Source organism: Pleurodeles waltl, chromosome 1_2 (genome assembly GCF_031143425.1).
Source record: "Pleurodeles waltl isolate 20211129_DDA chromosome 1_2, aPleWal1.hap1.20221129, whole genome shotgun sequence".
In the NCBI taxonomy this organism is placed as follows: Eukaryota; Metazoa; Chordata; class Amphibia; order Caudata; family Salamandridae; genus Pleurodeles; species Pleurodeles waltl.
The window spans coordinates 121,427,292-121,453,504 of NC_090437.1; the positions used below are offsets into that span (position 1 = coordinate 121,427,292).

Below are 26,213 nucleotides of genomic sequence, written 5' to 3' on the forward strand. Positions count from 1 at the left end.
ATCAGCCCAACCTGAGGCTTCTAGGTCATTACCTAAGAGACAGTCTACAGGTAAGCTAGGTGATACCACCACCTGCTTAGGGCCAGTAACTCCACCCCAACTAAACTGAATTATAGCTAAGGGAAGAAACTTAGTGGAGTTATGGACATCAATAATCTTATACTGTTGTCCAATGATGTGTTGATCAGAGTGCACTAGGTTTTCAGTCACCAAAGTGATACTGGCACCTGTGTCCCTGTAGGCCAAGGCCTCAACACCATTTATTGAAACTGTCTGCCTGTACTTATCCATTGTAAGGGGACAAGCAGCCAGTGTGGCAAGGCCAATGCCACTAAGTGTGACAGAAACTGTCTTGGGACTGACTACCCCAGTTTCTACTATGGACCCAAAAGTGAACCCAACTACACCCTTCACTTGACTGTTGCCAGCAGTCCCACGTCTAGTACCACTACTGCTAAGGGCACTAGAGCTTGATGTATTAGTGGTGGTAGGCTCAGGGGGTTTACCTGGACAGGACCTATCCCCTGGCCTATGGCCTCTGTTTTTACACACAAAGCACCAAGGCTTTTTAAACTGTGTAGGTTGAGAAGAAGAGGAAGAATTTGTTTTATCTCCACCCCCTGAAGAATGTTTAAGATTTGAAGTGGGATCTTTGGTTTTACCCTTATCCCCATGCTTATCTTGAGACTTTTCACCATCTTTCTTCTTAGTGTTCTCTTTGTCACCCCCTGTATGAACTTTTCTGTTCACCCTTGTTCTGACCCATTTGTCTGCCTTCTTTCCCAATTCTTGGGGAGAGGTCAGATCAGAGTCCACCAAGTACTGGTGCAACAAATCAGACACACAATTATTAAGAATATGCTCTCTCAGGATCAAGTTATACAGGCTGTCATAATCAGTAACTTTACTGCCATGTAACCACCCCTCCAAGGCCTTCACTGAATGGTCAATGAAATCAACCCAGTCTTGTGAAGACTCCTTTTTGGTCTCTCTGAACTTTATCCTGTACTGTTCAGTGGTTAAGCCATAACCATCCAGGAGTGCATTCTTAAGAACTGTATAATTATTGGCATCACTTTCTTTCACAGTAAGGAGCCTATCCCTACCTTTTCCAATATATGATAGCCATAGGATAGCAGCCCACTGCCTTTGAGGGACATCCTGTACAACACGGGCCCTCTCAAGTGCAGCAAACCACTTGTTAATGTCATCCCCCCCCTTATAAGGGGGAACTATCTTGTGCAGATTCCTGGAATCATGCTATTTTGCAGGATGACTATGGGGAATACTGCTGCTGCCACCATGGGTTTCTAAACCCAGTTTCTGTCTCTCCTTCTCTACTTCTAAAGTCTGTCTATCCAAATCCAGCTGTTGCTTCTTGAGCTTCAGTCTGGTTTGTTCCACTCTCAATCTATTGAGTTCCCTTTCTAACAATCTGTCATCAGGGTGGGTGGGAGGGACATGCCTTGAAACAGAAGTATGGTGAGAATGGACAGAAGGAGACCTGTCCCTTACAGAGGGCACCCTAACAGCTTGGCTAACAGAAACATCAGTACCACTGTGGTGTGAATAAATGCTTTTGCTATGATGTGAGACAACACTATTTGTATGGTGTGGCTCTTCATCATTACCAACTATGCTAGACTGTCTAGTAATGGGCAGGCTAGGAAGTTTCTTTCCTGAATCTTTTCCTGGGGGAGTCCCTGGATCAGATTGGGAACCATTAGCTACTTTTTCTACAGATGGGGCACTTCTAGCCTTATCCTGTTCTCTAAGCATGTTAAGTAACAGTTCCAAGGAAGGATTCTTCCCTACACTCAAACCTCTCTCTACACAGAGACTCCTTGCTCCTTTCCAGCTAAGGTGGTCATATGCAAGTTTGGACAGATCAACATTTTGGCCTGTGCCAGACATTTTTAGAGAGAGTTAAAGTGATAGAAAAAGAGAAAAAAAGTTTGTCAGAGCTTTTAGAAAGACAGAGAAAAAAAACTTTTTAAACTTTTTAGAACTTTTTAGAAAGTTAGAAGTACTTTTCAGCACTTAGAAAAGAGTGAAAAGAGAAAATGCAAAACTTTTTGGCTATGTGTATATACACTGAACTTGTTTTGTATATTTTTCTCTTATGAAAAGTACAACGACAAGAGTGGTAAGTAGTCTCAAAGCACTTATCCCACCGCTGCACAACCAATGTAGGAGGCTGGACTGGCTTGTAGTGAGTACCAAGGGGTACTTGCACCTTGCACCAGGCCCAGTTATCCCTTATTAGTGTATAGGGTGTCTAGCAGCTTAGGCTGATAGATAATGGTAGCTTAGCAGAGCAGCTTAGGCTGAACTAGGAGACGTGTGAAGCTACTACAGTACCACTTAGTGTCATATGCACAATATCATAAGAAAACACAATACACAGTTATACTAAAAATAAAGGTACTTTATTTTTATGACAATATGCCAAAGTATCTCAGAGTGTACCCTCAGTGAGAGGATAGGAAATATACACAAGATATATATACACAATAGCAAAAATATGCAGTATAGTCTTAGAAAACAGTGCAAACAATGTATAGTTACAATTGGATGCAATGGGGACACATAGGGATAGGGGCAACACAAACCATATACTCCAAAAGTGGAATGCGAACCACGAATGGACCCCAAACCTATGTGACCTTGTAGAGGGTCGCTGGGACTATTAGAAAATAGTGAGAGTTAGAAAAATAACCCTCCCCAAGACCCTGAAAAGTGAGTGCAAAGTGCACTAAAGTTCCCCTAAGGACAAAGAAGTTGTGTTAGAGGAATAAGGCAGGAAAGACACAAACCAACAATGCACCAACGCTGGATTTCCAATCTGGGGTACCTGTGGAACAAGGGGACCAAGTCCAAAAGTCACAAGCAAGTCGGAGATGGGCAGATACCCAGGAAATGCCAGCTGCGGGTGCAAAGAAGCTTCTACTGGACAGAAAAAGCTGAGGTTTCTGCAGGAACAAAATGGGCTAGAGACTTCCCCTTTGGCGGACGGATCCCACTCGCCGTGGAGAGTTGTGCAGAAGTGTTTTCCCATCGAAAGAATGCCAACAAGCCTTGCTAGCTGCAAATCGTGCGGTTAGCGTTTTTGGATGCTGCTGTGGCCCAGGAGGGACCAGGAGGTCGCAAATTGGACCAGGAGGTAGAGGGGACGTCGAGCAAGACAAGGAACCCTGTTAGCAGCAGGTAACACCCGGAGAAGTGCCAGAAACAGGCACTATGAGGATGCATGAAATGGTGCTCACCCTAAGTCGCACAAAGGAGTCCCACGTCGCCGGAGACCAACTTAGAAAGTCGTGCAATGCAGGTTAGAGTGCCGTGGACCCAGGCTTGGCTGCGCACAAAGGATTTCCGCCGGAAATGCACAGGGGCCGGAGTAGCTGCAAAAGTCGCGGTTCCCAGCAATGCAGTCTAGCGAGGTGAGGCAAGGACTTACCTCCACCAAACTTGGACTGAAGAGTCACTGGACTGTGGGGGTCACTTGGACATAGTTGCTGGATTCGAGGGACCTCGCTCGTCGTGCTGAGAGGAGACCCAAGGGACTGGTAATGCAGCTTTTTGGTGCCTGCGGTTGCAGGGGGACGATTCCGTCGACCCACAGGAGATTTCTTCGGAGCTTCTAGTGCAGAGAGGAGGCAGACTACCCCCACAGCATGCACCACCAGGAAAACAGTTGAGAAGGCCCAGGATGGCAGAACAAAGAACTTCCTCTGAGAGAGGGTGTGACACCCTCTCCCTTTGGAAAATGGTGTGAAGGCAGGGGAGGAGTAGCCTCCCCCAGCCTCTGGAAATGCTTTGTTGGGCACAGATGTGCCCGATTCTGCATAAGCCAGTCTACACCGGTTCAGGGACCCCTTAGCCCCTGGTCTGGCGCGAAACTGGACAAAGGAAAGGGGAGTGACCACTCCCCTGACCTGCACCTCCCCTGGGAGGTGTCCAGAGCTCCTCCAGTGTGCTCCAGACCTCTGCCATCTTGGAAACAGAGGTGCTGCTGGCACACTGGACTGCTCTGAGTGGCCAGTGCCACCAGGTGACGTCAGAGACTCCTGCTGATAGGCTCCTTCAGGTGTTAGTAGCCTTTCCTCTCTCCTAGGTAGCCAAACCCTCTTTTCTGGCTATTTAGGGTCTCTGTCTCTGGGGAAACTTTAGATAACGAATGCATGAGCTCAGCCGAGTTCCTCTGCATCTCTCTCTTCACCTTCTGATAAGGAATCGACCGCTGACCGCGCTGGAAGCCTGCAAACCTGCAACATAGTAGCAAAGACGACTACTGCAACTCTGTAACGCTGATCCTGCCGCCTTCTCGACTGTTTTCCTGCTTGTGCATGCTGTGGGGGTAGCCTGCCTCCTCTTTGCACCAGAAGCTCCGAAGAAATCTCCCGTGGGTCGACGGAAGCTTCCCCCTGCAACCGCAGGCACCAAAAAGCTGCATCACCGGTCCCTTGGGTCTCCTCTCAGCACGACGAGCGAGGTCCCTCGAATCCAGCGACTCTGTCCAAGTGACCCCCACAGTCCAGTGACTCTTCAGCCCAAGTTTGGTGGAGGTAAGTCCTTGCCTCACCTCGCTGGGCTGCATTGCTGGGAACCGCGACTTTGCAGCTACTCCGGCCCCTGTGCACTTCCGGCGGAAATCCTTTGTGCACAGCCAAGCCTGGGTCCACGGCACTCTAACCTGCATTGCACGCCTTTCTAAGTTGGTCTCCGGCGACGTGGGACTCCTTTGTGCAACTTCGGCGAGCACCGTTTCACGCATCCTCGTAGTGCCTGTTTCTGGCACTTCTCCGGGTGCTACCTGCTTCAGTGAGGGCTCTTTGTCTTGCTCGACGTCACCTCTCTCTTCAGGTCCAATTTGCGACCTCCTGGTCCCTCCTGGGCTCCAGCAGCGTCCAAAAACGCCAAATACACGATTTGCGTGTAGCAAGGCTTGTTGGCGTCCTTCCGGCGGGAAAACACTTTTGCACGACTCTCCAAGGCGAGAGGGATCCGTCCACCAAAGGGGAAGTCTCTAGCCCTTTTCGTTCCTGCAGAAACCTCAGCTTCTTCTGTCCAGTCGAAGCTTCTTTGCACCCGCAGCTGGCATTTCCTGGGCATCTGCCCATCTCCGACTTGCTTGTGACTTTTGGACTTGGTCCCCTTGTTCCACAGGTACCCTAGATTGGAAATCCACAGTTGTTGCATTGCTGGTTTGTGTCTTTCCTGCATTATTCCTCTAACACGACTACTTTGTCCTTAGGGGAACTTTAGTGCACTTTGCACTCACTTTTCAGGGTCTTGGGGAGGGTTATTTTTCTAACTCTCACTATTTTCTAATAGTCCCAGCGACCCTCTACAAGGTCACATAGGTTTGGGGTCCATTTGTGGTTCGCATTCCACTTCTGGAGTATATGGTTTGTGTTGCCCCTATCCCTATGTTTCCCCATTGCATCCTATTGTAACTATACATTGTTTGCACTGTTTTCTAAGACTATACTGCACATTTTTGCTATTGTGTATATATATCTTGTGTATATTTCCTATCCTCTCACTGAGGGTACACTCTAAGATACTTTGGCATATTGTCATAAAAATGAAGTACCTTTATTTTTAGTATAACTGTGTATTGTGTTTTCTTATGATATTGTGTATATGACACTAAGTGGTACTGTAGTAGCTTCACACGTCTCCTAGTTCAGCCTAAGCTGCTCTGCTAAGCTACCATTATCTATCAGCCTAAGCTGCTAGACACCCTATACACTAATAAGGGATAACTGGGCCTGGTGCAAGGTGCAAGTACCCCTTGGTACTCACTACAAACCAGTCCAGCCTCCTACACATTTGTCCTAGATGCCCAGCTAGGGGAATGTCATGTGCCAGGGTTAGGAGGAACTTTCTGTACTCCTGAGGAATCACTAATCTCCTGGCAGCTCCAGGTTTAGGATCCCTATGCTCAGTGTAAAAGAGGTTGTCCTCCCAGTAAACTCAAAGAGAGTCACTGACATCCCCATTAGCCTGTTTGACAGCTTGCTGTCTGAGACCCTCTAATGTGGGACAGGTTTGCTGTGCCACACACAGCTCCTCTCTGGCAGGCCCCCCTTCACCCAAAAGCTCAGCAGTGTGTGCTTCCAGCTCCTCTGGTGTAGGTTCTGCACAGGGAGGGAATTCTTCTTCCTCAGAAGTTGAATCCACTGTAGAGGGAGGGATAGTAGGAAGTGGTTTGCTTCTACTAGCCCTAGCTTTAGGGAGCACTTGGTCCATTGTTCCAGGATCCAAGCTTCCCTGTCCTTTTTGCTTTTTAGCCTGAGCCCTTGTAAAAGCAAAAATATGCCCTGGGATGCCCAGCATTGCTGCATGGGCCTCCAACTCCACATCTGACCAAGCTGATGTCCCCAAATCATTTCCTAGTAGACAGTCTACAGGTAAATCTGTGGCTACCACAACTTTCTTTGGACCAGTAACCCCCCCCCAGTTGAGATTAACAACAGCCATGGGGTGGCTAAGTGTGTTGTTGTGAGCATCGGTTACTTGGTACTGGTGACCAAGTAGGTGTTATTCAGGGTGGACCAGTTTCTCTATGACCATAGTCACACTGGCACCAGTGTCCCTGTAGGCCTGAACCTCAACACCATTTATTAGGGGTAGCTGCTTGTACTTATCCATATTAAGGGGACAAGCAACTAAGGTGGCTAAATCAATAGCCCCCTCAGAGACTAACACAGCCTCTGTGGCCTCCCTAACAAGGCCAACCCCAACTAAGTTACCAATAGTGAGCCCAGCTACTCCCTTGGATTGGCTATTAGTAGGTTTGCTCCCACCACCACTGCTATTAGTAGGGACACTAGGGGTACCAGTAGGGGTTGTAGTGGTAGGAGCATTGGTGCTTTTCTTTGGACAACTGGGATCTGTTGTCCAATGGTCTTTTATTTTACATAAATAGCACTATGGTTTCTTTTCCTTGTTCTGATTAAAAGAGGATTTGGGCCCACCACCCCCAGCAGAGTGTTTTTGTGGGCCTGATGAAGACTCATTTTTAGATTTGTCCCCACCCTTGTCAGAAGACTTACCATCCTTCTTTTTGTTGCCATCTTTGTCACCCCCTGTATGAACTTTTCTGTTCACCCTTGTTCTGACCCATTTGTCTGCCTTCTTTCCCAATTCTTGGGGAGAGGTCAGATCAGAGTCCACCAAGTACTGGTGCAACAAATCAGACACACAATTATTAAGAATATGCTCTCTCAGGATCAAGTTATACAGGCTGTCATAATCAGTAACTTTACTGCCATGTAACCACCCCTCCAAGGCCTTCACTGAATGGTCAATGAAATCAACCCAGTCTTGTGAAGACTCCTTTTTGGTCTCTCTGAACTTTATCCTGTATTGTTCAGTGGTTAAGCCATAACCATCCAGGAGTGCATTCTTAAGAACTTGGAAATTATTGGCATCATTTTCTTTCACAGTAAGGAGCCTATCCCTACCTTTTCCACTAAATGATAGCCATAGGATAGCAGCCCACTGCCTTTGAGGGACATCCTGTACAACACAGGCCCTCTCAAGTGCAGCAAACCACTTGTTAATGTCATCCCCCTCCTTATAAGGGGGAACTATCTTGTGCAGATTCCTGGAATCATGCTCTTTTGCAGGATGACTATGGGGAATACTGCTGCTGCCACCATGGGTATCTAAACCCAACTTCTGTCTTTCCTTCTCTAGTTCAAAAGACTGTCTATCCAAATCCAGCTGTTGCTTTTTAAGCTTCAGTCTGGTTTGTTCCACCCTCAACTTATTGAGTTCCCTCTCTAACATTCTGTCATCAGGGTTGGTGGGAGGGACATTCCTAGATACAGAGGTATGATGGGAATGAACAGAAGGAGACCTGTCCCTTACAGACGCCACCCTAACAGCTTGGCTAATAGAAACATCACTACCAGTATGGTGAGAATAAATGCTTTTGCTATGATGTGAGACAACACTATTTGTATGGTGTGGCTCATCATCATTACCAACTATGCTAGACTGTCTAGTAATGGGCAGGCTAGGAAGTTTCTTTCCTGAATCTTTTCCTGGGGGAGTCCCTGAATCAGATTGGGAACTATTAGGTACTTTTTCAACAGATGGGGCACTTATAGCCTTATCTTGTTCTCTAAGCATGTTAAGTAACAATTCCAAGGAAGGATTCTTCCCTACACTCAAACCTCTCTCTACACAGAGACTCCTTGCTCCTTTCCAGCTAAGGTGGTCATATGCAAGTTTGGACAGATCAACATTTTGGCCTGTGCCAGACATTTTTAGAGAGAGTTAAAGTGATAGAAAAAGAGAAAAAAGTTTTCAGAACTTTTTAGAAAGACAGAAAAAAACTTTTTAAACTTTTAAGAACTTTTTGAAAGTTTAGAAGTACTTTTCAGCACTTTAGAAAAGAGTGAAAAGAGGAAATGCAAAACTTTTTAGCACTGTGTACACACACTGACCTTGTTTTGTATATTTTTCTCTTATGAAAAGTACAATGACAAGAGTGGTAAGTAGTCTCAAAGCACTTATCCCACCACTGCACAACCAATGTAGGAGGCTGGACTGGCTTGTAGTGAGGACCAAGGGGTACTTGCACCTTGCACCAGGCCCAGTTATCCCTTATTAGTGTATAGGGTGTCTAGCAGTTTAGGCTGATAGATAATGGTAGCTTAGCAGAGCAGCTTAGGCTGAACTAGGAGACGTGTGAAGCTACTACAGTACCACTTAGTGTCATATGCACAATATCATAAGAAAACACAATACACAGTTATACTAAAAATAAAGGTACTTTATTTTTATGACAATATGCCAAAGTATCTTAGAGTGTACCCTCAGTGAGAGGATAGGAAATATACACAAGATATATGTACACAATACCAAAAATATGCAGTATAGTCTTAGAAAACAGTGCAAACAATGTATAGTTACAATAGGATGCAATGGGGAAACATAGGGATAGGGGCAACACAAACCATATACTCCAAAAGTGGAATGCGAACCACAAATGGACCCCAAACCTATGTGACCTTGTAGAGGGTCGCTGGGACTATTAGAAAATAGTGAGAGTTAGAAAATTAGCCCTCCCCAAGACCCTGAAAAGTGAGTGCAAAGTGCACTAAAGTTCCCCTAAAGACAAAGAAGTTGTGTTAGAGGAATAATGCAGGAAAGACACAAACCAACAATGCAACAATGCTGGATTTCCAATCTGGGGTACCTGTGGAACAAGGGGACCAAGTCCAAAAGTCACAAGCAAGTCGGAGATGGGCAGATGCCCAGGAAATGCCAGCTGCGGGTGCAAAGAAGCTTCTACTGGACAGAAGAAGCTGTGGTTTCTGCAAGAACGCAAAGGGATAGAGACTTCCCCTTTGGAGGACGGATACCTCTCGCCTTGTAGAGTCGTGCAGAAGTGTTTTGCCGCCGAAAGAACGCCAACAAGCCTTGCTAGCTGCAAATCGTGCAGTTAGCATTTTTGGACGCTGCTGCGGCCCAGGAGGGACCAGGAGGTGGCAAATTGGACCAGGTGGTAGAGGAGACGTCGAGCAAGACAAGGAGCCCTCTTAGCAGCAGGTAGCACCCGGAGAAGTGCCAGAAACAGGCACTAAGAGGATGCGTGAAACGGTGCTCACCCAAAGTCGCACAAAGGAGTCCCACGTCGCCGGAGACCAACTTAGAAAGTCGTGCAATGCAGGTTAGAGTGCCGTGGACCCAGGCTTGGCTGTGCACAAAGGATTTCTGCCGGAAGTGCACAGGGGCCGGAGTAGCTGCAAAAGTTGTGGTTCCCAGCAATGCAGTCTAGCGAGGGGAGGCAAGGACTTACCTCCACCAAACTTGGACTGAAGAGTCACTGGACTGTGGGGGTCACTTGGACAGAGTTGCTGGATTCAAGGGACCTTGCTCGTCGTGCTGAGAGGAGACCCAAGGGACCGGTAATGCAGCTTTTTGGTGCCTGCGGTTGCAGGGGGACGATTCCGTCGACCCACGGGAGATTTCTTCGGAGCTTCTAGTGCAGAGAGGAGGCAGACTACCCCCACAGCATGCACCACCAGGAAAACAGTTGAGAAGGCGGCAGGATCAGCGTTACAGAGTTGCAGTAGTCGTCTTTGCTACTATGTTGCCGTTTTGCAGGCTTCCAGCGCGGTCAGCAGTCGATTCCTTGGCAGAAGGTGAAGAGAGAGATGCAGAGGAACTCGGATGAGCTCTTGCATTCGTTATCTAAAGTTTCCCCAGAGACAGAGACCCTAAATAGCCAGAAAAGAGGGTTTGGCTACCTAGGAGAGAGGATAGGCTACTAACACCTGAAGGAGCCTATCAGAAGGAGTCTCTGACGTCACCTGGTGGCACTGGCCACTCAGAGCAGTCCAATGTGCCAGCAGCACCTCTGTTTCCAAGATGGCAGAGGTCTGGAGCACACTGGAGGAGCTCTGGACACCTCCCAGGGGAGGTGCAGGTCAGGGGAGTGGTCACTCCCCTTTCCTTTGTCCAGTTTCGCGCCAGAGCAGGGCTCCCCTGAACCGGTGTAGACTGGCTTATGCAGAATTGGGAACATCTGTGCCCAACAAAGCATTTCCAGAGGCTGGGGGAGGCTACTCCTCCCCTGCCTTCACACCATTTTCCAAAGGGAGAGGGTGTAACACCCTCTCTCAGAGGAAGTCCTTTGTTCTGCCATCCTGGGCCAGGCCTGGCTGGACCCCAGGAGGGCAGATGCCTGTCTGAGGGGTTGGCAGCAGCAGCAGCTGCAGTGAAACCCCAGGAAGGGCAGTTTGGCAGTACCAGGGTCTGTGCTACAGACCACTGGGATCATGGGATTGTGCCAACTATGCCAGGATGGCATAGAGGGGGCAATTCCATGATCATAGACATGTTACATGGCCATATTCGGAGTTACCATTGTGAAGCTACATATAGGTAGTGACCTATATATAGTGCACGCGTGTAATGGTGTCCCCGCACTCACAAAGTCCGGGGAATTGGCCCTTAACAATGTGGGGGCACCTTGGCTAGTGCCAGGGTGCCCTCACACTTAGTAACTTTGCACCTAACCTTTACCAGGTAAAGGTTAGACATATAGGTGATTTATAAGTTACTTAAGTGCAGTGTAAAATGGCTGTGAAATAACGTGGACGTTATTTCACTCAGGCTGCAGTGGCAGGCCTGTGTAAGAATTGTCAGAGCTCCCTATGGGTGGCAAAAGAAATGCTGCAGCCCACAGGGATCTCCTGGAACCCCAATACCCTGGGTACCTCAGTACCATATACTAGGGAATTATAAGGGTGTTCCAGTAAGCCAATGTAAATTGGTAAAATTGGTCACTAGCCTGTTAGTGACAATTTGAAGAAATGAGAGAGCATAACCACTGAGGTTCTGATTAGCAGAGCCTCAGTGAGACAGTTAGTCACTACACAGGTAACACATTCAGGCACACTTATGAGCACTGGGGCCCTGGTGAACAGGGTCCCAGTGACACATACAACTAAAACAACATATATACAGTGAAAAATGGGGGTAACATGCCAGGCAAGATGGTACTTTCCTACAACTATACATAGGTCACTACCTATGTATAGCGTCACAATGGTAACTCCGAACATGGCCATGTAACATGTCTAAGATCATGGAATTGTCACCCCAATACCATTCTGGTATTGGGGGGACAATTCCATGATCCCCCGCGTCTCTAGCACAGTTCCCGGGTACTGCCAAACTGCCTTTCTGGGGTCTCCACTGCAGCTGCTGCTGCTGCCAACCCCTCAGACAGGTTTCTGCCCTCCCGGGGTTCAGGCAGGCCTGGCCCAGGAAGGTAGAACAAAGGACTTCCTCTGAGAGAGGGTGTAACACCCTCTCCCTTTGGAAATAGGTGTGAGGGCTGGGGAGGAGTAGCCTCCCCCAGCCTCCGGAAATGCTTTGATGGGCACAGATGGTGCCCATCTCTGCATAAGCGAGTCTACACTGGTTCAGGGATCCCCAAGCCCTGCTCTGGCGCGAAACTGGACAAAGGAAAGGGGAGTGACCACTCCCCTGACCTGCACCTCCCAGGGGAAGTGCCCAGAGCTCCTCCAGTGTGTCCCAGACCTCTGCCATCTTGGAAACAGAGGTGTTGGGGGCACACTGGACCGCTCTGAGTGGCCAGTGCCAGCAGGTGATGTCAGAGGCTCCTTCTGATAGGCTCTTACCTCTCTTGGTAGCCAATCCTCCTTCCTAGATAGCCAAACCTCCTTTTCTGGCTATTTAGGGTCTCTGCTTTGGGGAATTCTTTAGATAACGAATGCAAGAGCTCATCAGAGTTCCTCTGCATCTCCCTCTTCATCTTCTACCAAAGGATCGACCGCTGACTGCTCAGGACGCCTGCAAAACCGCAACAAAGTAGCAAGACGACTACTAGCAACATTGTAGCGCCTCATCCTGCCAGCTTTCTCGACTGTTTCCAGATGGTGCATGCTCTGGGGGTAGCCTGCCTTCACCGTGCACCAGAAGCTCTGAAGAAATCTCCTGTGTGTTGAAGGAATCTTCCCCCTGCTAACACAGGCACCAAAAGACTGCAACACTGGTCCTCTGGGTCCCCTCTTATCCTGACTAGCGTGGTCCCTGGAACTCAGCAACTCTGTCCAAGTGACTCCCACAGTCCAGTGACTCTTCAGTCCAAGTTTGGTGGAGGTAAGTCCTTGCCTCCCCACGCTAGACTGCATTGCTGGGTACCGCGTGATTTGCAGCTGCTCCAGCTCCTGTGCACTCTTCCAGGATTTCCTTCATGCACAGCCAAGCCTGGGTCCCTGGCACTCCTTCCTGCAGTGCACAAACTTCTGAGTTGTCCTCCGGCATCGTGAGACTCCCTTTTGTGACTTCGCATGGACTCCGGTTCACTTTTCTTCTAAGTGCCTGTTCCAGTATTTCTGTGGGTGCTGCCTGCTTCTGTGAGGACTCCCTGAGTTGCTGGGCACCACCTCTGTCTCCTCCTCCAAGTGGCGACATCCTGGTCCCTCCTGGGCCACAGCTGCACCCAAAAGCCTCTAACGCAACCCTTGCAGCTAGCAAGGCTTGTTTGTGGTCTTTCTACGTGAGAACACCTCTGCAAGCTTCATCGGGATGTGGGAAATCCATCTTCCAAGGGAGAAGTTCCTAGTCCTCTTTTTTTTGCAGAACTCCAAGCTTCTTCCAACCTGTGGCAGCTTCCTTGCACCCTCAGCTGGCATTTCCTGGGCTCCTGCCCACTCTCGACACTGTCGCGACTATTGGACTTGGTCCCCTTATCTTACAGGTACTCAAGTCCAGAAATCCACTGTTGTTGCATTGCTGGTGTTTGTTCTTTCTGCAGAATCCCCCTATCACGACTTCTGTGCTCTCTGAGGGTAGTAGGTGCACTTTACACCTACCTTTCAGGGTCTTGGGGTGGGCTATTTTTCTAACCCTCACTGTTTTCTTACAGTCCCAGCGACCCTCTACAAGCTCACATAGGTTTGGGTTCCATTTGTGGTTCGCATTCCACTTTTGGAGTATATGGTTTGTGTTTCCCCTATACCTATGTGCTCCTATTGCAATCTATTGTAATTCTTCACTGTTTGCATTACTTTTCTTGCTATTACTTACCTAATTTTGGTTTGTGTACATATATCTTGTATAAATAATACAGTACCTTTATTTTTAGTAACTCTATGTATTGTGTTTTCTTTTGATATTGTGCATATGACACCAGTGGTATAGTAGGAGCTATACATGTCTCCTAGTTCAGCCTAAGCTGCTTTGCCATAGCTACCTTCTATCAGTCTAAGCTGCTAGAAACACCTCTTCTACACTAATAAGGGATAACTGGACCTGGCACAAGGTGTAAGTACCTGGTACCCACTACAAGCCAGGCCAGCCTCCTTCAATGCTCACTAAAAAAAACAAAGGTTAGAGGAACATTATACTTAGGTTCAAAATTTACATGCACAAAAGCGTAGAAATTCAACAGTTATAGTTAAACTCAACTCAAGACACTATGGGGCATATTTATACTTGTTTGTTGCCAAATTTGCGTCATTTTTTTACGCAATTTGGCGTAAAACTAACTCCATATTTATACTTTGTGCTAGACCCGTCTAGTGCCAAATTTATGTGGTTAAATTTATTTTTTGGACATGGAAACCTACTTTGCGTCAATGAGATCCAAAGTAGGCATTCCCGTACAAAAAATGACTCTATGGCCTTAGTGTCATATTTATCCCCTGTGCTAAAATCACGCACGGGGGGTGGAGGGGTCAAATAATGGTGCAAAGCTTGCTTTGCACCACTATTTAACACCTGGGTCAGGGCAGGGTTTATCGGACCTGTGGGCCTATTTCCATGGTGTAACCCCATGGAATAAGCCCACAGGTGCCGTCCTCAGGCCCCAGGGACACCCCCAACCACACCAGAGGGACAGCGGAGGATGGGGGACCCCATCCCAGGTACGTATAGGTAAGTTTTTTATTTTTTAAGTGCCATTGGGGACCCTGAAATGCCCCCCCTACATCGCCTAGGGGACCCTGGTCCCCTGTGCTGGCCATTGGGGTGGTGGGCATGGCTCCTGTCTTTTCTAAGATAGGAGTCATGCGGTGTGGATGGTTTTGCATCAGAAAATAACGCTAGGCTGGTTAGAGTCATTTATTTTTACTCTACCAGCCTAACGTCATTTTGTGGTGCAAAACCCCCTTCTTCCAAACCGCCAGTCCCACCCAGCTAACGTCATTTTTTTTTACGCTAACCTACCCTTTGCACCAGCTTGCACCATTCCATAAATATGGTGCCCGGCTGGTGCTCAGAAATGGTGCAAGCTGGTGCTAAACATTTTGGTGCAAAACTGCGTTAGTGCAGTTTTGCACCAAAAAGTATAAATATGCCCCCTATAATTTGTGCTACAAGGTAACTAGGACTTGCACCATGCATCACTACTTACCCCATATATTACATCACTAATATCATCTTTTATTACATCATTGATCATAACACTGCAACATTTGCAATAAAATTATTGATGAGGAAACTATATAACTATATATATAACTATATATATAACTATATATATATATATATATATATATATATATATATATATATATATATGCATAATGGCCTACTCTCCACACTCAACGAAATGTGCCACTCTCCACGCAGTATAAAAAGATAATTCAATTATTCATAGAAAGAAGAAACAATAAAAACATATAAGGAAAGCTAAAGCGATCCACATGTTTCATGCTAAAGGACTTAATCCATGATTAATATTATTTAATTGTATTTATTTTCTCTTAGGCTATTTGGCTCACAAAGTTCACTAGCCTTATTATATATAGTTCATGTACCCCTGTGAAATATGGCTTTCATTGTCATAACGGCAGCCCCCAAAGTACTCTGTACAGCTGCACCATTGCCAGTGACACTAGGATTGAGTGACAATGAAACACCGAATTATGCTATAGTTATTTCATTTATGCTGCAAGAAAAAGAACATTATGAAATTACATGCAGCATATTTTCTAAATGTATTATGAGTTATATTCAGTTATAATCATTTTTTTTATTCTACAAAGTATGCAACAAATGTGGCACATGTGATAATCCATACGTACGCAGTAAATGTTGCCATCAAAGAACCTCACAATTCAACCGGACTTCTCCATGACTCATCTCTTATCAACAATCTACTCATGAAAGTCAGCAAACACTTAGCAATGTGTGGTCTATCAGCGCCTACCATTAGTTGATCCTTAAATTGAACAACTAAACGGTTTTTGCCTTTTACAGATGAATGTTTTTTAACTTCATAAATGGTTTTGTTCCAAAAATGTTACATTCTTAACTATATAATTATCATGCTCTTTTTTTAACTGCAGACATTCAACTAGTATAGCCCAGTATTTCACACACTATTTGCAATAAACAATTCTCTGTGTGAAAAAAACCTTATTTTGAAGTTAATCACTAGGGGCAGGTGTGTAGGAAAGTACCATCTTGCCTGGCATGTTATCCCCATTTTTCACTGTATATATGTTGTTTTAGTTGTATGTGTCACTGGGACCCTGGTAACCCAGGGCCCCAGTGCTCATAAGTGTGCCTGAATGTGTTACCTGTGTAGTGACTAACTGTCTCACTGAGGCTCTGCTAATCAGAACCTCAGTGGTTATGCTCTCTCATTTCTTTCCAAATTGTCACTAACAGGCTAGTGACCATTTTTACCAATTTACATTGGCTTACTGGAACACCCTTATAATTCCCTAGTATATGGTACTGAGGTACCCAGGGTATTGGGGTTCCAGGAGATCCCTATGGGCTGCAGCATTTCTTTTGCCACCCATAGGGAGCTCTGACAATTCTTACACAGGCCTGCCACTGCAGCCTGAGTGAAATAACGTCCACGTTATTTCACAGCCATTTTACACTGCACTTAAGTAACTTATAAGTCACCTATATGTCTAACCTTTACCTGGTAAAGGTTAGGTGCAAAGTTACTTAGTGTGAGGGCACCCTGGCACTAGCCAAGGTGCCCCCACATTGTTCAGAGTCAATTCCCTGAACTTTGTGAGTGCGGGGACACCATTACACGCGTGCACTACATATAGGTCACTACCTATATGTAGCTTCACAATGGTAACTCCGAATATGGCCATGTAACATGTCTATGAACATGGAATTGCCCCCTCTATGCCATCCTGGCATAGTTGGCACAATCCCATGATCCCAGTGGTCTGTAGCACAGACCCTGGTACTGCCAAACTGCCCTTCCTGGGGTTTCACTGCAGCTGCTGCTGCCAACCCCTCAGACAGGCATCTGCCCTCCTGGGGTCCAGCCAGGCCTGGCCCAGGATGGCAGAACAAAGAACTTCCTCTGAGAGAGGGTGTGACACCCTCTCCCTTTGGAAAATGGTGTGAAGGCAGGGGAGGAGTAGCCTCCCCCAGCCTCTGGAAATGCTTTATTGGGCACAGAAGTGCCCAATTCTGCATAAGCCAGTCTACACCGGTTCAGGGGACCCCTTAGCCCCGCTCTGGCGCGAAACTGGACAAAGGAAAGGGGAGTGACCACTCCCCTGACCTGCACCTCCCCTGGGAGGTGTCCAGAGCTCCTCCAGTGTGCTCCAGACCTCTGCCATCTTGGAAACAGAGGTGCTGCTAGCACACTGGACTGCTCTAAGTGGCCAGTGCCACCAGGTGACGTCAGAGACTCCTTCTGATAGGCTCCTTCAGGTGTTAGTAGCCTATCCTCTCTCCTAAGTAGCCAAACCCTCTTTTCTGGCTATTTAGGGTCTCTGTCTCTGGGGAAACTTTAGATAACGAATGCAAGAGCTCATCCGAGTTCCTCTGCATCTCTCTCTTCACCTTCTGCCAAGGAATCGACTGCTGACCGCGCTGGAAGCCTGCAAACCTGCAACATAGTAGCAAAGACGACTACTGCAACTCTGTAACGCTGATCCTGCCGCCTTCTCGACTGTTTTCCTGCTTGTGCATGCTGTGGGGGTAGTCTGCCTCCTCTCTGCACCAGAAGCTCCGAAGAAATTTTCCGTGGGTCGACGGAATCTTCCCCCTGCAACCGCAGGCACCAAAAAGCTGCATTACTGGTCCCTTGGGTCTCCTCTCAGCATGACGAGCGAGGTCCCTCGAATCCAGCGACTCTGTCCAAGTGACCCCCACAGTCCAGTGACTCTTCAGTCCAAGTTTGGTGGAGGTAAGTCCTTGCCTCACCTCGCTGGGCTGCATTGCTGGGAACCGCGACTTTTGCAGCTACTCCGGCCCCTGTGCACTTCCGGCGGAAATCCTTTGTGCACAGCCAAGCCTGGGTCCACGGCACTCTAACCTGCATTGCACGACTTTCTAAGTTGGTCTCCGGCGACGTGGGACTCCTTTGTGCAACTTCGGCGAGCACCGTTTCACGCATCCTTGTAGTGCCTGTTTCTGGCACTTCTCCGGGTGCTACCGGCTTTAGAGGGAGCTCTTTGTCTTGCTCGACGTCCCCTTTCTCTGCTGGTCCAATTTGCGACCTCCTGGTCCCTCCTGGGCCTCAGCAGTGTCCAAAAACGCTAACCGCACGATTTGCAGCTAGCAAGGCTTGTTGGCGTTCTTTTGGCGGGAAAACACTTCTGTACGACTCCCCACGGCGAGAGGGATCCGTCCACCAAAGGGGAAGTCTCTAGCCCTTTTCGTTCCTGCAGAAACCTCAGCTTCTTCTGTCCAGTAGAAGCTTCTTTGCACCCGCAGCTGGCATTTCCTGGGCATCTGCCCATCTCCGACTTGCTTGTGACTTTTGGACTTGGTCCCCTTGTTCCACAGGTACCCTAGATTGGAAATCCACAGTTGTTGCATTGCTGGTTTGTGTCTTTCCTGCATTATTCCTCTAACACGACTCCTTTGTCCTTAGGGGAACTTTAGTGCACTTTGCACTCACTTTTCAGGGTCTTGGGGAGGGTTATTTTTCTAACTCTCACTATTTTCTAATAGTCCCAGCGACCCTCTACAAGGTCACATAGGTTTGGGGTCCATTCGTGGTTCACATTCCACTTTTGGAGTATATGGTTTGTGTTGCCCCTATCCCTATGTTTCCCCATTGCATCCTATTGTAACTATACATTGTTTGCACTGTTTTCTAAGACTATACTGCATATTTTTACTATTGTGTATATATATCTTGTGTATATTTCCTATCCTCTCACTGAGGGTACACTCTAAGATACTTTGGCATATTGTCATAAAAATAAAGTACCTTTATTTTTAGTATAACTGTGTATTGTGTTTTCTTATGATATTGTGCATATGACACTAAGTGGTACTGTAGTAGCTTCACACGTCTCCTAGTTCAGCCTAAGCTGCTCTGCTAAGCTACCATTATCTATTAGCCTAAGCTGCTAGACACCCTATACACTAATAAGGGATAACTGGGCCTGGTGCAAGGTGCAAGTACCCCTTGGTACTCACTACAAGCCAGTCCAGCCTCCTACAAGGTGGGACTCGTGGAATTCCATTTTGCGGAATTCAGTGGAGTTATATAAAAACTCTGTGAGATTCTGCGGATGTCTGCCAACGGTTGGAAAATATGCAGCTCATGCTGCAATTTAGCATCAGTAGCACGAGCAGTGCTGAAAAATCAGCATGAGCGCCACAATGCGTTGTGCTAGAGTGCTATGCTATTTCAGTTGTTTTTGTTGCTGCCGGAGTAGAGTTGATTTTGTTTCTGCTTGAGTAGAAAATCTACTTGAACAGCAGCGAATGTACTCAAGAGGCAGCCCTCTGACAACAACCGTATGCGACTGCCTTTGACCTCTCATTTTAGAAAATCGCACCAGGAGACGCCAAATTTCACTTGCATTTTCTGGAACCTTGTGGGAGAAAAATTTCACCGCATGGCGATTCGCTGAATTTAGCCAGAACTTCATGTTAAAGAGCATTGCAGAATGACCATCATTCTGCCAATTCCATGGATGGAATTAAATATTTTGCCCACCACTATTAACCACCCTAAAATAAACAAATATAGAATTAATAATAAGTTCTATTGTGGTTCTGCTAACGCTAACAAACCACTCAGCCTTTTGGTTTATGATTTCACCAGAAACCTGGTTAACCTCATTATGCATTGTATGTGCATACTTGCTAACCAACGAATATTTTTCACTGTGTGAGTGTACAGGAAGAAGGTAATGGGGCCTTGGTGGGATGGGGGCATGGAGAACTTGCTTTTAAAGATGCTGCTCCACCTAAACAGACACAGCTACTCCTGCCCATAAAAATAAGTAACTCTTCTGGCACCACCTCCCAAGACCTTTGCAAGGGTTTCCAGCTCACTGTATGATCCTGCCTGTTCACTGTATGGTTGTTTGATTAGGCTTGAAACTATGGCCCAAATTTAAGAAAAGTGGTGCTGCATTATATGCAGCGCCACTTTCCTTGCGCCAATCAGCACACCCCTAATGCCACCATGTGTGTGCTGTATTAAACATACGAAGCACCATAGTGCAGGTTAGGGACAATAGCGTCAAAACCTTTGATGCTATTGTAAAACATTGCAGGATTAGCGCCAAAAATGTTGGTGCTAATCCTGCAAGGTACATAGGGGCCCATTATAAAGGATGGAGTGCCCCCTTTTTACGCCTGCTCTGTGCAGGCATTAAAGATATGCGCTAAAAATGACCCAGTGAAATCTCATAGATTCCTCCGTGCCATTTTTGCTGTCCTCCTAATGGAGGAAGGCTCCCCTTTCATACATTATGCCTGGCGCAGGGAGAATGTGGCGCAAGGGTTTAGAAAGTGGCGTAATGCGCATGCATTGTACCACTTTGTAAATCTAGTGTGGCGAATTTGACCTCGTTAAGCCATAATGGCATCATAAAAATATTATCCTAATATGCCCTGCGCCCCCTTAAATTCGGGCCTATGTGTCACATGGCAGCGCCCTGTTTAGGCCCGACAAATCACATACTGCCAACTTGTGACACACGGTTTCATACCTTATCACACGTCAATCTGAATAAGAGGCACATTCAGGCAGTGAGCTGAAAACCTTTGCTCTAAATAGGTTTCTGGCTCGGGTGTGAGTTCTCTGCAATGCTGGGTTAAATTTAAAACCTTCCTAGGGCACAGGATTTTCCTTTGGGTGATTACGTTCTTACAGAGAGGGAGAGCGGCTGTGCCTCATTAGGCAGTGAAAGGGGTCCAAAGTTATATTCTCTATTGCATCGCCACCTCTCTAAGTTCTCCCCTTCCCCTTACACACTCACAGGGTGACTGTCAGACCTATATGGTTGGCAGGTCTGATTGTGCGTGTGTTTCTGTGTTTGTCTTTGCTTTGCGTATGTTTATTTAATTCTACTCTCTCCCCAAAAAATACAAATAAACATGCCTACCGGCCCTTCTGTATCATGCTGTGCCACTGTAATTAAAATGTAAGGCAAGCAAGAGTAGCTAATGGCAGCATTCTGCGCTATACGATTGGGAGAGTGATCGATTTAGTTTTTGCATTTTTTACGTTTTTTCCTTGAAGTTGATATCTTTACGTATGCGCTCGTAAATGCCTAATTAGTTCATTCATCTTCCTCGCCTTTTCCCTTCCTTTATCTTTGTTCGCTTTTCCTTTTATATTACATTTTGTCGCTCATCATTTGCTTTTCATTTGTGTTTCAGTGTTATGACTTGTACATCGATGTCTCTATTTCACATAGTTTTTAAGATAGAATCACAGATCAATTTTGGAGATAATTCTAATTTATATCCGCGTGTGTATGCAGAGGTCGGTATGAAAATAGATTCCCCCCAAAATGTGAGAGTAGAATCTCTAGGACCGATCTAGGCGGCCTCACTCACCGTTAGGTTTGCTCTGGTTCCGAGACGAGTTTAACAGCAGCAACTCTGTGAGCTCCTTCCCGTACCAGACCAGCAATTCATCGTCTTTTGCTATCCTACCGAGAGATCGGTAAAATAATTGCCCATTTTTAATATAGGCTTCTAAATTTTGTTCTTCGTTATTCCTTGCAGACTGGACCAGGCGAAGCCACATAAGACCCTCCGATGAGCAATTTGCAGCGGATGTGTCCACCTGAAAGAAGAAGTCATAGCCCGTTAGATAAGCAAGCACAGTTAAGCCAGACAGACACCCCTACCGGCATCAACTACAAGGTTAGCACAGGAAATAAATACCACTAACACACGAACATGTAAAGGACACCCAATTTAGCACATCCTTTGTGCAGACATTGGCACCAGAAGAGCACTGACGCACATGCCTTGACACATCCACAATTGACAAAAACCAACGCTGACAGCGATAAAAGAAACCAGCAAACCCACATCAGCACAGCAACACAAGACAGACGTCAGTATTGACGCCAGAATGTACACCACCATTATTACCCACATATCTGCTCCAGGGCACCACAATAGACAGAATCTACACCAGCACTCTCACACCGCTCCATTTGTTATTATAGTCCAACACGGACCAGCATGATCAGTCACCACCAGCGGAGGCACCAGTAGAAACACCACTTGAACCAGCATCACCACAGACAGCAGCTCGCGCACGATTATCACAATACAACACCAGCTGCTGTATCCCGCTGCCTCAGACGCACTCGGTGGAAAACCAAGTCCAGATAAGACATAAAGTAACGGAAAACATGAACTTGGGGTGGCTTCTGGGACTTAGAAACTGAAAATGACTTTTTTTTATCAACTAAACTTAACAAAGAAGTCGTAAATTATTCTAGTTATTGCAGACTTAAAAGCACATTCAAAATAAGTCAATATTTAAGGTTAAGTTGTCTGATAAGAAAAGTTCCTCGTTCAGTATTTTACATGTCTGCTTTGCCAAGTTGCATGCGTCTAAGCAGAAAGAGGTGAGTGAGCTCATTCAAGTAACCTTCTAAAATCTAAATTGAATGTCTTAACCGGACTGCTGCTCTATCTATTAGGGTTCAAAAGAAAATGTATTTTTACGCAACATACAGAACTGATCAATTCAGGCACATATTTTTCATTTCTATGTCTCTAAAAAGGAGCGTTCATTGAATGCCATGGATGGACTCTTACTCGAAAAATGTAAGGGACGGTTCTTTTGTCTGTGGACTTGAGGGCGATAAAAGCTATGCTGTCGTAGAGGGAGGTGTGGCTCAGGACGCAGGGGCCGAAGATGGCATTCTCGGGGATGTCGCATGTGGTGTAGACGCTGGTGAAAATGTCCGTCAGGCATTGCTGCACCGCCTTGGCATCGCCAGTCCACGTGCCCCTCTGAGGCATAACATCCTCCATGATGGAACTAAGCCTGGAAAGGGGAAAGTAAACACGATGAGCGACGCGCCATTCGCCTGCCACTCCAGGAACCATGCCCGGGAAAACTATAAAACTATCCTTGTTAGGCTTTAAAATAAACAATTGATAGAGTTCATGGCAAAGCATGGTTAGATTTGAGAAACAATGCAGGCTAATAGAATCCAATGAATGAGCGACACGCAGAAGATGCAGACTGTGATTTTTATGGAAATGTGGTCTAAGGAGCCCCTTGGGAGCTCCCAATAAATCAAGGGATTTCATTTGTATGGTGAATGCAACACGTTGTGTCCCCATTATTACATTTATGAATAATTTGTACATCTTTTATTCTAGTACCGCGTCGGGGTGGAGGGTGCCGAGGGCCACCTCTCCCCCAACCCCACCTCCCCCTTGTGTTCCAGACATTTTTTATACATCATACATAAAGTAGCACTACTGACAGACATTTTTAGAAATACACATAATTCTAAGTGCTAGAGCAAACGCGCTCCCAGTGTTAGCGAAGCGCGCAGCAAGGACCTCAAATGATCTGTCAGTTTCTTGGCACCTGCCACATAACCATTAGCCACGGAGTACGGGAGAGCCGATCTCGCGGATTACCATAATCATGCCGTTCCCCCAGTGGTATGCATTCTAGCTCGGGAGCGGAGCTTTTTGTTAGAGCCAAATGCTTAATCTGATGAGGGTGAATATAGAGACGTCGCCCTGAACGCGCGTGAGACTGGCCGCAGCAACTTCACCGCGTGCGCACACCAGGCTGTTAATGACTACGCGTGTGGCAGGTGTGCGACGACCTGTTCTCAGCAAAGCGGCTTCGCTGCCTCCTCTCACTGGCAGGTGGAATTCGGAACTCCGTTTCTAGGTTGATAGTGATAGGCACGCGGAAGCGTGTCTTCTACCGAATGACACAATTCGCGCTTTATTAATGTTTTGACTTTACAACGGTTGTTTAGGTTCGGAAACAGGATCGTTTTTAGGAACTTCTTTTTAATTGTTATATTGTCCGATGTAGTAGCAGGGCATGAGTGTGTAAGCATTCGTTTTTAGATGTTACGTGCTTCAGTGTAGGCTTACACGATCTGACATAGAGCGGCATTCTCCTGTACGCGGAACAAACAGTAACGTCGTGTTATGGGCCCTAAAAGCAGCGTTAGAAATGTTTACAGTTTTACCAGGGTGTGCACGCGACGGCAGCCAGTGGGGCACCCAAAACTCGACAGCGCGCAAAATAACTGGGTAAACGGTAATAAAGGCAACAGTACACAGTTTAATTAACACTGAAATTGTAATGAGTTACAATAAGGTATTCCACAATGTACACACGAATAATGACCGACCTTCTCAGCACTCGGTTATCGGTATGTACATGTAAACAATTAAAATCATGTGACGTACCTAGATGCAACTGCATGGTGAGGATAATAATAATAGTAATAAGTCTTTTAATATAACTGGTCCTTTATCGTACATACAATGTAAAATGGTTTTGTTACTGGGAATAATAATAATAATAATACGACATCGACTAATACTTTTTTATTATGATTTATCAAAGTGTGTCAAGATGTGTGTCTCTTTTATTTTCCAGTTGTAAAAGATCATATCATTTGACTGCTTTGTTGTATGCCCATCGTTAGACATCGTTATAATAATTATGGATATTCTCTATATCAATGAATGAATGGATGAATTAACATTTCCAAAGCACAGGGTTATCCAGAAAATTGTATATTGGCCCTAGAACAAGCAGACATCGTTTAGCATAGTAATTAAAATAAACATAATTTTGAATTATAGAATACATTCTTCTTAAAGAGTACGTATGTCAGTGGCAAACATAAGTAACTATAATAACCGATCGTATTCGCTGGGTGTATGACCCATTGCATTTGCTGTTTAGGAGGCGCATCGCCTAAAAACACGAGAATCCGAAAATGCACCAGCGAACATGAATGACATTTAATCAATGTATCAATATCTATGACATGTTATCAATGTATCTATATCAAATTATACCCCATCCCCCCCACCGCCACGGGAAAATCGACTTCATTACTCTTCGTAAAAAAAAAAACATCGTGGTGAATACACTAGAAACAGAATGCTACGAAACAACCTTGCAAGCTGTAATTCGAAAGATTTTCTGATCATATTAGTATTTTTTGTTGAGATATTTTATTTGGACCAACACATCTCTTGGTTGACAAACGTAAGCAAAGTAATTAGGAAAGCAGCAGAAGCGCAGTCCATATTTTATTATGAGAAAAGCGATCTCACACGTTCTGTATGTGAAAGTAATAATAATCTCATCCTCTCGCTGACTCTTCGACCTTGGCGGCTTGTCCTGAGGACCGCAACGGCCATGTTTACCCAAGGTTCGGGAAAGAACACATATTCCTTGCAGCGCGGCCCCGTATACCTTCCACACACCGCTACAAACTGGGGCGTGTTCAAGTAAAGCACTGACCGTGAACCTACCTCAGATTAGGTCAGGATATAGTCCGAAACACGTTCAAATAAAGATTTGGCCGAGGGTGAACCCGCCTGTCTGTGCTCCCCGCAGTCTCTGCCTCTGTCTTCATCAGTGTATTTCCATGGCACTGGCAGGGGCTCAGCTGTCCGGTAATGTGTGTGCGTGTGAACTCCGAGCAGAGAGTACGAAATTGAGATAGAAATGCAACCAGAACGAGGGACTAAAAGGCGAAATAGACAGAGCGTGCTAAAGTGTTGGGAGGGGCGCGGGTACAGGGAGAGAACTGTCCAGATGGACCCGATGCAGTGACTGACTGGAACAGCGACAAACACTTTTTGTTTTCGGCACATAATCTGCCCAATGACGCGTGACAACCCACAGCCCCTCCCTTTACTTCTATTCTATGCTAGTCTCACAAGGAGCCCGTGAGCGCGCCCTCTCTCTCCCGGGCATCCAGCGAGGGGTCTCTCCATCTGCGCCTCCCTCTCACCCGCTTCACTCCCCATCTCTCTCCATTCCGTGTCTACCTTTTTGACTTCTTCCTATGTCTTTCTCCATCCCCTCCCCCCCACCAACTGCCCTGCCTCATTATGGCTCTTCTGTCTTTTCCTTTCACTTGCATTAACACCTGCGACGCCTCGCTTCCTCCATCCTTTCCACATCTTAGTCCGTAGTAGCGCATCTATTTTCATTCTATTTTCCGTCTCTCTCTTCTCGCAGCAGTTCTTGATATCCAGGTACACTCTCACACTCTGACACATTTCTTTCCCTCATCCCGCATTGTTAATTCATCTCTGCACCACCCTTCACATCCTCAAATGCTTTTTCCGCCGTTTGCAAACGTGCCTTTTTTTTTAAGTTAAGAGCAAGACATGACTACAGCAGAAGCAAATCTTGGTCAGTGATCGCACTCGGGCCCTTTCGCCCTTCTCTCCGGTCTGCACTTTCATTTCAACGAGCTCTCTCTTTCTGTGTC

The 26,213-nt window shown here is 46.4% G+C and overlaps 1 protein-coding gene across 1 annotated transcript in view; it reads right to left on the reverse strand.

Annotated features, from left to right (window-relative positions):
- The window catches only part of PRDM8 (PR/SET domain 8), a 254,890-nt gene extending 229,342 nt beyond the window's left edge, over window positions 1-25,548 (reverse strand). The window contains exons 1-3 of the mRNA XM_069236803.1: window positions 25,243-25,548; window positions 22,525-22,756; window positions 21,301-21,532 (exon numbers count right to left, since the gene is read on the reverse strand). Of these exons, the coding sequence (XP_069092904.1) occupies window positions 21,301-21,532; window positions 22,525-22,743 (451 nt within the window). The 5' untranslated portion in view covers window positions 22,744-22,756; window positions 25,243-25,548. The remainder of the gene's footprint in view (window positions 1-21,300; window positions 21,533-22,524; window positions 22,757-25,242) is intronic.
- Window positions 25,549-26,213: the final 665 nt, after the last annotated feature.